The sequence below is a fragment of the Rhododendron vialii genome, chromosome 6a (genome assembly GCF_030253575.1).
Source record: "Rhododendron vialii isolate Sample 1 chromosome 6a, ASM3025357v1".
NCBI lineage: Eukaryota > Viridiplantae > Streptophyta > Magnoliopsida > Ericales > Ericaceae > Rhododendron > Rhododendron vialii.
In genome coordinates, this window is record NC_080562.1 from 8,274,363 (window position 1) to 8,286,368 (window position 12,006).

General features: G+C 38.0%; 1 protein-coding gene across 2 annotated transcripts; it reads left to right on the forward strand.

Annotated features, from left to right (window-relative positions):
* Positions 1-1,310: 1,310 nt before the first annotated feature.
* Positions 1,311-10,227, forward strand: LOC131329364 (uncharacterized). 2 transcript variants are annotated; one of them, XM_058362460.1, is made up of 12 exons: positions 1,311-1,619; positions 2,766-2,955; positions 3,106-3,180; positions 3,295-3,401; positions 3,873-3,933; positions 4,064-4,127; positions 4,223-4,293; positions 5,380-5,532; positions 6,505-6,559; positions 6,743-6,865; positions 9,021-9,250; positions 9,906-10,227. In XM_058362460.1, the coding sequence occupies exons 1-12, from the start codon at positions 1,588-1,590 to the stop codon at positions 10,101-10,103; spliced, it is 1,359 nt and encodes a 452-aa protein (XP_058218443.1). In that variant the 5' UTR covers positions 1,311-1,587; the 3' UTR covers positions 10,104-10,227. The 2 variants fall into 2 exon arrangements, with proteins under 2 accessions (XP_058218443.1, XP_058218444.1); XM_058362461.1 differs by having other exon boundaries at positions 1,312-1,619; positions 9,919-10,227.
* Positions 10,228-12,006: the final 1,779 nt, after the last annotated feature.

Here is a 12,006-nt window from a genome sequence, read left to right on the forward strand (position 1 = left end):
AGTCATGAAGAATAATCCCAGAAGATAGAGGGAGAGTCCCAGAAGAGATGGAGGGAGAGAGAGGGCGAGATAGAGAGAGAGAGGGGCCATGGGAGTCGTCTCCGTCATCTCGCAGAAGATCCAAGAGGAAGAAGAGATGGAGTAAAAGACGATAGAAGCTGCAACGTGGCCTTACATTGTTCACCCTTTTTGTCTGGGCCGAAAAGACCGAATTACCCAACTTCCTAAGTGTGCACTGTTTGCAATCGAGGGGCAAATGTGTCTCAAATTGAAATTGTGCCATCCGAAAATCTGCCTCTTTTTATATAACGGTTGGATATAAGTTTTATATAACGGTTGGATATAAGTTTAATGAAGGAAAAAAATAAAAAATAACCACTCCCCAATTAACATCGGGTTCAGATCCCATCCAATTTTGTACTGTCCATTATGGTCCATGGATTTAATGGCTATGATTAACTGCAAGAAATCCAAGGCTCCCTATTATGCCACGTCCCAGTCTTATTGTTGCTCTCAAATAGCGCAAGCAACTTGTTAAAGGAAAGCCCCTTCAATGTGAAAAAAATTTATTCTTAAATGAGCATGATTTTATGAGGCCTATTTCGGGTTTCACAAAAATAATTCAAACAACAAGTTATTTTTAAAATACATTTTTATGAGTTCATTTAAGAAATTAGCTCAATCTGATATTCGTAAGGGCTTTTTCAGCATTCGTAGGGGCCCAACGAATACTGAAACATCCTACAAATTTTGAAAAAGCCCTAATTAATATTGAATTGAGCTAATTTTTTTTTCAGGATCCCATAAAATTATTTTAAGAATAAATTGTAATTTAAATCATTTTTATAGAACCCGTAATGAGCTCCACAAAAATGATTCAAATTGTAAGTTATTCTTAAAATAATTTTTATGAGTTTTTGAAAAAAATTAGCTCAATTCAATATTGATTAGGGCTCTTTCAGAATTTGTAGAATGTTTCAATATTTGTTGGGCCTCTACAAATGTTGAAAAGGCCCTCATGGATATCGAATTGAGCTAATTTCTTACATGAACTCATAAAAAATATATTTTAAGAATAACTTGCGATTTGAATTATTTTTGTGAAACTCAGGATGACCCAAAAAAATCATGCTCATTTAAAAATAAATTTTTTTCACGTTGAAGGGCCGTTCCGTTGATAAGTTGCTAGTGCCGTTTGAAAGCAACAATAAGACTAGGACGTGGCATAATTGGAAGCCTTGGATTTCTTGCAATAAATCATAGCCATTAAATCAACAGTACAAAACTGAATGGGATCTGAACCCATTAACGTCTACCGTAATCTCTCTCTTAACCGCAGAGAGAGAGAGAGAGTTAACACTGTTGTCACCGTCAGATCGTCGGTCGAATGGTATTCGACAGTTGGCCAATCAGTACTTCTTTTCTTTTCTATTGATTGGCTTGGCCAAGCAGAACTTTGTCGTCTTCGTCACCAGTTCTCCGCCATAAACCCTAAATTGATCAGTATCGATCATACAAATCCCAAAATCACTGTAATTCACTGAATTCGAAAGAAAGGGAACGATCAAGGGGCGCCAAGAAGAAAACATGTTTGGTGATCAAGAAGACACCCCCGCTAGGTACTTCTCCTCTTCGTGAATGTCCAACGGTGTTCTTTTCGCTTCTTTCACGGTTTCTTGAATAGATTTTACGTACCTTAACGAGAAAGCTACTGCACAGTAATCAGTCGATAGTTCAGTTACTTTCGTCATGAATTTGGGTTAACTGATCATTCATGCAATGTGCCATGAATTTGAGTTGGCTTTGCGTTTCGATTAATTTGATTGCTGCCGTTGATGTCTCTGGTGTTAGTTATACTAGGATTCTTCGAGTAAAAGGGAACGGCAGAGTTGAGAATTTGCCTATGCACACTCAGTGTTTTTAGTCCCCAATTATACTAAAGGAGGAGGGTTTTGTAAGGTAGCCGATGGCTGATGTGAAACTTCGTTGATCGCCTTAAGTACATTGATACTAAGATTGCTTGGGTACATTATAAAGAATCAATCAACAAACATCATTTACGCAAAATAAATGTAGCATTACATGCCTATATGCCTCCAGTGAAGAAAGAACAAACAAAATGTGCATGGTAACATTAGTAGAGACTGTAGAGTGAGGATTAGGAAGAAACAGATTCTTGACATTGTAAGTGTACTGCCTATTTTACGATAAAACAAGGGAATATTGGTTGAGATGATTTGATCATATTCAATGAAGATCAACGAGTGTCCAAGTCAGAAAGAGTGGCACTATTTACATCGAGGTTAATGCTGGGGGATGGTGGCGGCCTAACTTGACATGGGGTGAGACCATAAAAAGGCATGAGCTTGTCACCCCTGATTGAATGTAGTAAGGATTCAATGTCCATGTAACAACCTTGTGAAGTTGGGAAAAGATTTAGTTCAGTTTAGTTGCGTCCAGATTGGACTGCGAATGTGAGGCCTACTTGGGGTGACACAGGTAAAAGGCATGGGTTTGTGGCCCTTGATTGAACGTAGTAGGGACACAATGTCCATCTAGCCAACCTCTATTAGGCGGGAAAAGGTTTTGTTTAGTTTTGGTTGAGTTGAGACTGAACTGCGAAAGTGTGAAAACTTATGCTTTTCACTTTTTCCAAACTGCATTCTACTAGTCAGGGATATTAACTTTCATGGTGTTCTTTTCTATTCTTTGTATGCTTGTTCTAATAGTATTATGTACTTTTGCGTAAACTGTTGGTGTGTTAGGTATGAGTTGTTAAGTATGGTGAAGAAGCACTCAAAATTATTAGGGAAAACCATGGTAGATGAGGATGATGCTTCAGATGTCGAAATGGATCTACGCTTTTGGCACGATGTCATGGACTTGTATTTTATTCGTGGTAGGGAATCGAGGGGTCGTCAAGATGATGACCTCGTATTCTTTGTTAGGAAAATGGTACGCTCTTCTTTCTTGTTGCTCATTGTTTGACTGTGAACGCGACAGTTTAATGATAAATTACAGCTATTCTATACTTTTCACGATATAGATTTCTGTCTGTCCTTTATTTGCTTGTAACTGACTCCTTCATTGAATTATGTTTTCCAGAACTTGCATGGCTATGGTTTCAATGACAATATTGAAGGCAACTCTCCATACTTTGTACGCAGGTGGGCACCTAAGGTAAAAGCAGCATGGATACCGGATTATATTACACCTATGTACCGACATGAACTCCTGTGATCATAACTTTATCACTCAAAAAAAAATCATAATCTTTTATTCTTTTTTGACCAGCTGAATGTTTTAGTTGATAAGAATTCAGTAGATGTGGATTGGAGGCGCTCATTTTACTTGAACTTAATTGCTCACACTACGTTCAGTGTAACAGTGGCAATATGCAGGTAGGTCTCCTTTTTCTTTTTGTTGCAGCATGTAATTTTCCTTTGAATATAAACACGTTTTTTTACTTTAGCAGGTGTGTGTTTTTTAGCTTCATTCCTTTATTGATCTTAGCGGTCTCCATCCCTCTGTTCTTTGCTCCTTTTCATGACTATCCTTGATTGGGCTCTCGTAGATCACCCTGCTGCTGAGAAAAACACTGAAGTAGTTCCAGGTCTTTTGTCAAAAGAGAGGACTTTTTTTTGCTAGTCATGCCATATGATCGGTTGTCATGAAGTTAACTTTTACTATTCATATAATTGTTTGGTTCTCTTCTAGTATATTTCTGTTAAAAAGTACACTATTTTGAACTGCATTTTTCGTTCTGCTGTAAAACTTGGAAGTCAGAGTTATTTCTCTTTTTCTGCAGTACCATGCTCTCCATATAGAATTTTGCTTTTGCATGGAATCAGATTTTTTCCCCCTGTTTTCAGTCATCAGGTCCTCAAGAATCACCAGAGTGGCGTAGACGCACAATTGTCTTCTATATACAAGGTATCAGGAATCTAATTTTAACTCTTGAGACTATGAGTTTGTTTTCTTGGATTGGCTTGATGGCCTGGAAAGCCCAGCTGTGTGCTTTTTACCTATTGTTTTAAGTGTGGTCTATGGCTTTTATCTCTAGGTTGTGAAGACTGTTTATGCATCACCAAGTCGTGTCGATTTTCATTTGGACTCAACAAAGGCAAGTTTCGGGTACTAACAGTTCCATATTTCCTAGTATTATGCTTTTATTCCTTCGTGTTTTTTTATCTGAGAATTTAATTTCGATTTATACAGGAAGTAGAAACAACGCCTGCGTATCCAGATATCTGTTTTGCAGTTGATGACTTCGATTCCACTTTTGATGCAGTGGTAATAGGTTTATTCACTATATGTTGCATAGTTGTTTTATCTGGTGCTTTAAGCTTCCTGCTAGGATGTTGTTTTTGAGTATTGGCACAATTTTTTGCAAATCAATACATAGCCAGTTAATAGAACTTTTGGTACATGGGTCCACCGCCGATGTGGCTGGGAAACATTGTAGGATCACATCATTATCTCCATGGAGTTGGGTACTTGCTGGTTTTAAATTTGTCAGGGCGACAGGTAGCAGTGACGGTGACGGTGTTACGGTATTGGGAGTATCGACTCATATGTATTGCTGTTGTAAATTTCTCAAAATCATAAATCGTGAAAAAGAGCTTTCAGATATCCCTGAATTGGCTGTATCTGTCAAGTATTGGTTGTATGGGCTGTGAATCTGCCACAGTTATAAGAACAGATATGTCGCGGGAATCTATCAACATGCATGTGATTTTCTTTATCACTGGCACATCGAAGTGTGGGGCTCTCCGTAAATTGTTATGTTGCTGCCCTTACTTTATACCTTGCCTCCTAAGGTTGGCAACTTGGCACTCAACTACTCAAGCAACCCTATGACCCTTGTATGGGATTACGGAAGTTTGCTGACTAGTGGAGAGGGTCCATTGAGGTGGTTTTTCTCATTCTTCCAGATGACCTGCACCTTGAGCAGACTTAGAGAGAGATTGGTATGATTACCTCCAAATCATGACAGGATTACCAGAGCTTGCACATCTGGTCAACCATCGCAGACACAAAAAGAGTGCTGCCGCCTATTCGCTGTCCTGTTAGAACAATTGTCCACCACAATATTTGTTTTGCAAATCTTATAATTTTGACAATCTTCAGTTCTTTAAGACGTTTCCCTCCTCACAATGGAATATGCAGTCCATCACATGTATAGATTCATGTTGTTCCCAGCAAATATTTTAAATTCGTTATAAATAATGAATTCTCCCAGATACTTTCACTGCTTCCTCATAAGAATCGGAGAAATGAAGTCAAGATTGAAATCTGTTTCGATACGTTTTTTATTATTTGCTCTTCATTCATTGTTCATCTGTCGTCAGTTTCTTTTATTTTTTGTTTATTTTGCAGGTATTGACAGATCCGGATCACTGCTACTGTGTACTTCTGAATGCAGATGGTGGGGCAGCATTTCCTAGTGAAAGGACGGCACACAATTCCAGTTCTAGTGGTATTTCATCTCTGAACAGCGACACTGGTTCTGGAAATACACAGAAGAAAAAGGTTTGATACATACATCAGTTTTCTAGTCACTGTTCAATTTTTATTGGTCGACTTGTAATGGTCTTTTGCATATCAATTGCCCCCATCGGTATGGATATCTCAGGACTCAGGAATCAATTCTGTTTGCATTACCTTCCTCATCTTAACTATGGTGGAACCCACAACTTTCCTTTTGCATTTCCTTTTTTTTTTTTTGTCTTCCAGTCCCAAGCCACTTTGATCAAGTTAACATTCATTAAACTTAAGCCTCAATTCTTAAAATATTGGCGGGTTTTGCTCAATTATACAAGATTTAAGAATTTGGTTTGATATATAACCTCAGTTTTAGCTTGGAAACAAAAAACTTCGGAAACATTTGAGAAACATGGGAAGGAGAAAAAAAAAATGAAGAAAAAAGAGGGAAGGAAATGTCTAAAAAATTAACTGAAAACTGAAAACATGCTCTAATTGCGTCTGACAATTGACATGAAGCTGATGTTAGTTTTGGTAGGAACCAGGAATTGATGATCACAGTCAAGTAAATGTTGTTAAACACAAGTTTTTACGACTCTCAACTAGTCAACCTAGATAAGGTGTCAACTAAACAAGGTTCACAAAGTAGAAGTTTGTTGTTCTTTTGTCCTAGCAATTTGATGGATGCGTGACAATTAGAAGAGTATCAAAATAATTAGCAAGAAGAAAATGTTAAATGGGTTCCAAGCTGTTGCAAGGTTCTTCTACAACAGAAGAGGCAACATTTTCGAAGCAGTAAAGAAGAAAAAGAAGAGTAACGTAATATATGATACAAAAGTAAAGAGCAAGTGGTAAGTAAAATGGTACCACTAAGTATATCAACCTATCAAACAAAACCTTGGTATTGGTGAAATGGTTTCTTCGGAGAAATATATGGCACTGTTATTGGTTGAAGCTGAAATCGCATTATCTGTTCTAACATCCTTGGTATCTGAACAGGCTGGTTTCTTGTGATTGCAGCTTACGCTTTTCTCAGGATTTGTCAGCTACCAAATGGTTCGAGATGCATATGAAGGTATAGTTTTCTGTTATGGCACTTAATCTTGTGGTCATTTCATTTCCAGGTCGCAGGACATCTGTTCTTGTAACCGATTGTGATGTTTCTTTATCATCCAACTGGCTAGGCATAGTCATTTGAGTAGGCATTTCATTAAGCATTTTCTTCTGGTTTTTGGGCTTCTCTCTCTTACGGTTACAGCTGGGAAGTCTGGATTTGGGAGCCTTCTTTCACTTGGACATTCACCTGGGAAAACTGACAGGATTTACATGAAAGGCCCGGGAGGACGTGGAGAGGTGGAAGTTGCTGTTTCTGGTGTCATAGGTAAGTAGGAAGTTCTTTGCTTTACTTTTGTTTGTGTTCCCCTCATTCTGCATGTGCTTTCATTTTAGTCACTTCACACTGACATGGACTTTAAGGAGTATTCAAGGTCACATTAGGTGGGGCTTTTCTACCTTAGATTGTGTAGTGATAATAATTTTTCGACATGGAAGGCTTTTAAATTACATCATCTCTGATGTTGAATGATGAAGCTTTTCTGAACCTGGACTCTCTTGGTAACCATTGTCAGATTTTAAGTTCAATGTATATATTGCTTTTATCATTCTTTTTCAAGTATTATAGCTGGTTTACCTACTCCTCCCTGACCCCGTCCTCTGGACTTCCCCCCTTCCACAAAACAAAGAAGAGTGATGAAAATAAAATTTTCACATGGCTCCTCCTGCTTGTACAATGTCTTGACTTCATATAAGTGGGTTGTCTTTTGGATTTATTTGCAACTATGAAGTGACCATTTTTATGTCTGAACTTTTGATGACAGGGATTTTCGATTTCTACTCATTTGTACTTTTAGGTACCATGGCATTGTAGGGTTATCATGCCTTTTCTATTTTAAGAGAAATATATAGGCTTTCATGACAGCTGGGGCATTCCAGCGGTTAGAAGAAGCTGGTCCATGATCATTTGATTCTTCGAGCATTTATTGTTTGTAGTAGTGGTTCAACTCTCCTGTTAACTTGACAATCAAGTCAGAAGATGGTCAGTTACTCACATTGATCACCTGCCCTTCTAACCTTAGTAAGATGGTAGGACATGAGCATCCGAAGGGCCATTGCTTGGTACGGTGATAAAATGCTTGGGTTGCCAGAACTGAAAATGCATGTCCAAGATTGACACGAGCCTCATAGTCTGCTGAAAGTTAGGGGTGTATCTAACCAACCCCTCATAAACCCTGTTGGGACCAACTCTAATGGAGTTTAATCAATTAAAATATGTGATGAATAGCTGTGACAGACTGCATTACGGCATTACCTGATCTTGGTCCTCCATTATGCGGGAGACATCCTGTGTTGAAGCTTAGAAACCAAATGACTGGTTTTTCCTGAGTTGCTGCAAATTTTGGTGATTTATCAAGAGACTGATATCATTTTATTTCGAGTTGTGTTTCTTGCATCTGAACGCGTTCATGGGTAAGCTATTTTGTTCTATTGGATTCTGTAATCACACAACAAGCTAACATGCAGGTCAAGTATGCAGATTTTCTTTGACAGATACTTTGCATGTGTAAAATAGTGAGGTTCTAGCTCTTTATGGTGTTGAATGGCATAAAAAGATTAATTAATCGATCCCTAGTCGATGGGAGTAGTCTTTTTCAGTTTAGTTGAGGGTGGTAAGATAGGTTTCTCCGTCAGCTACCTGTTAATGTAGAATAAAATCATAATCGGAAAAGTATTTGACAAAGGGAAAATCACTTTTTTAGGACAGGAAATTTTCGTCCGCTACCTTTCTAACGGAGATCCAGTCTCTGGCTATAAATGCAGTATCCCCTATGTTTACTTTCTCTCAGAACAGAATTCACTGATGATCCATGACAATAGTGCTATCTATATTTTGGAATATGTCAGAGAACCAGTTTTGCTACAATAGGAAAGGTATTTCTAGGGGAAGTACGACTTCTCTCTGTTTATTTCTTAACTCAGCTGGTAAGATATGACTATTTGTGATACAAATGTGTGCATGATTTTCTACCAAGCTGTTTTCCTTAACTTGCCTACCTATTTAAAACTGGGAGGGAAAATGAATGAAGTTTATGTATGCCCTTAAAAGTTGTAATGGGAATATCAAATATAATCCTCAATTTTACCTTGTACCTTTCCCTTTGTTGATCACGCGTAGAAATTAATTCTTAGATCCTTCATTGCATAACTTCATTTCATTATCATTAATCTAGGATTCTAGATGGTCAAGTGCTCCTACTATTTTCCTCTTGAGGGCTCTGCCATAACATCTCTAAATTGGTTTGCGTTTTAACATTTTTGCTCACACATTTTATTCTGATTCATGATTCATTATGGAATCCATTATGGGGGATGCTTTGTCTTAGAATTTTTTCCTCAAAGTTTCATTCGAGAACAGATGTTATACGCTTTTGGTTTCTCGATTCTCATCCACTGGCTGAACCTTGGCAATATTGTATCAGATCAAAGCAAGCAAACTTCAGGTCCTTCCTCACCGACATCTAAGAGAGGATTCAACTTTGGTACATTTGTTCGTAGGGCTGCTTCCGTTGCATCTGTGGCGGCAAAGCATGCCTATGCGGCTGCTGCCGCCACCCGGAGTCCTGATGATGATGAGATGCTTCCCCTCAAGTGCTGCTTAATGTCTATATCATTACCCTGGGAGCACATTGCTCACGATCTTTTGTTTAAGGTCAGATTCAAGTCTTAAAACTGCTGAACTATGAGATTGAAATCATTATGCTGTACAGCCAATTCAATATTTAAAGCTACCATTTTTGCGTTATAGTGGACGAGGTGTGGCGTGCGGACAGCAACGGCCCAAGGGGAGAAGTTGCCCCACTAAATTATTTTTCAAAATTGCACTTTGGCCTCGGAATTTTAGTTCTTACCCTTGTTTACTCCCTTATGAAATACAGTATATCATATATGCATTCATTGGAATTATTTTTAGCCAATGAAATCCTATTCAGGGTTCAAAAAGAGACTGTACAAGCTGCCTCTTGAAACTTTTATTTTTCTTGGAGGCTATTTATATTTACATAGCATAATTGTGTTCATAGACAGAAATCTTGATAGCATTGGTAATAAAACAATCATGCAAAAGGTATCAAAATATGAGTATTCGTCTGGTCTTCTAGAGAGAGAAAAAATCCTTTAGATCAGTATTGTGTTTGTAATTTGTATTTAGTTCAAAAAGTCTTTTCTTGTTTTATCATGGTTTATTGAGGGAAAACAGTCGTTGAGATTGTGTTTATTTGTTGATCTCACTGAATGAAATTCCATGCTTCACACCAGTGCTTTCTTTGCTTAAACTTTCCACGCTTAGAAGATTAGTGACTTGCCAGTTGAAAAATGCAGGGAAGTCCTCCAGTGAACTTGTAGAACTACATGATGAGGAAAACATTGAGGAAGGGACGAAAAGAAAATGCTTCTCAGACATGGAGCTTGAGAGGCAGTGGTTTTCCTTTTATTGTTGTACGCTGTTTCTCCCTTCCCCTCTTGAATATTTCGGACTTGGGGTCACTTGGGTGATGGGCCTTTAGTTGTGTTGAATGTATTGTAAATGATTAGTCAAAAAATGGGGAAATAAGACTTGTATGTAATCTGCATGTATTTTATCAGTGATCAAGTTCATTAATTCAATTCTTTTCATCAGGTGAAGAAAGTGATCAGTGGATTCATAGTTGGACTCTTTATTACCTTAGATTTCATGGCAGTAGTTCTGAGCTGAAGCCACAGAAGAAAGGTTTCCGAGTTTTTTTTCCTTCTAGTTCAATGTTAATCATATGTTTTGCTTTTGAAACTGACCTTTAAAACTCTCATCTCCCTTGTTTTTGTAGCTGTTCTCTAGGGCATTTTTGTACCTATATCCTCATCATTCTAACCCTTTCAATTGTCTCTAAGGTTCTAACCTGGCCAATTGGGATCGCTACTTTAATTTTTTTCTTTAATATATGTAAAGATGCATATTTGCATGTGTATTGTTAGATTGGATGGTCAGGAACACTCTGACAAAACTTTAGTGTTGCTTGATCAACCTTTGAAGCTTTGCAAAATAAAATAATCTGCTGTTGTACAACTATCTGTTCAGGTGCAGAGGACCTTAGATAATAATGTTGGAAAAAATCATGATAACATGGGTGAGAAAGTTCATTCCCATGTTGCTTTCAAATTGGTCTTGTGCCCTTTTCTGTTGACATTGAGAAACAATCTACATTGAATTCACGAATGACGACGACTTGGATTACATGAGAACATCTCCATGGGATTTTCCCGTACTACGTAGCACAAACACTTCACTAAAGGTCATGTATCGGTATCGAGAACTTGGCGGATATAGAGACTCTCTAGACACGCGTCTGATAATCAACTCTGGACACGCCTCTGATAATCAAAAAAGAAGTGTCTTATCTTTTTACAATTGTTTTCATTCAGACACTTCTGTGACACTCTTGAACATGTTAGGATACTCTCAAAGCACTCCATAACACTATATGGATACTCATGGAGTTTTCTTTTCGTGTGATTGGTGATGATGACTGATTTAGATAAACGTGTGAACGACAAAGCTTTTTTCCCCCTGAAAATACTTCAGGCTTCAGTAAATTATACAGTGATAAATGGGAAAAACAGGATATTCGCAAGCGTTTCCTGAACTTCGTTGTGTCCTCCTCCAAGTTTTGGAGACTTACTTGTGGAGGTGTCGGTGTCGCATCTCATGTCTGTGTTCGTGTCGGTTTACATTGGACAATGCTATTTTTTCTGATGCTGAAAGTATAATAATTTGCAGGAGTTTGATGATGCAGCTAGCAGTTAGAAATAGAATGAAGAAGTTGGAAAAGGGGGACTTGGGGTTTTAAACAACTCCAGGCACATGAAGCCTACTCTTGGGCCAGAAGACAAGAGAAAAGGCAGATGGGGTGGGAGTGTGGGGATGGCATGCCATTCTTTCACTTTTGTTGTATCCAAATAGTATCCAATCAAACCATATTAGTAGGAGTATTATATGAACGTGACTGCAGGGGGGACACAAGAAAACAACGAAAGTACTTAGGCAGTTTAGTCTCCGCCATGTGGTTACAACCCAAACCCCTCTCAATGCTAACCAACCAATTAAAGTACCTGAAATGCTAAAGTAGGAATAATGATTATTCTGCTCATTTTAGATTAATAAACCCGGCCTTATTAAGAAAATTAAACAAGAATTTTCCCAGCTTGTGTGTGTGTGGAGAGAGAGAGAGAGAGAGAGAGTACTTAAGAGATAACTAACACCATGTATAACCAAGTACTAGTATATTTTAACTCTCACAGTTGGTAGGATTAAGAAATGGGAGTATTCCTACAGGTAGAGAGTGGTAGTATATTTTAACTCTCACAGTTGGTAGGATTAAGAAATGGGAGTATTCCTACAGGTAGAGATCAATAGTCGAGACGAAACTTTGACAT

Bases quoted from the DNA above. Each gene is read 5' to 3' on its own strand.
- LOC131329364 (XM_058362460.1), top strand. From the start codon at position 1,588: ATGTTTGGTGATCAAGAAGACACCCCCGCTAG. The intron at 2,956-3,105 runs GTACGCTCTTCT...TATGTTTTCCAG, and splicing joins TATTCTTTGTTAGGAAAATG to AACTTGCATGGCTATGGTTT. The intron at 3,934-4,063 runs GTATCAGGAATC...TTTTATCTCTAG, and splicing joins AATTGTCTTCTATATACAAG to GTTGTGAAGACTGTTTATGC.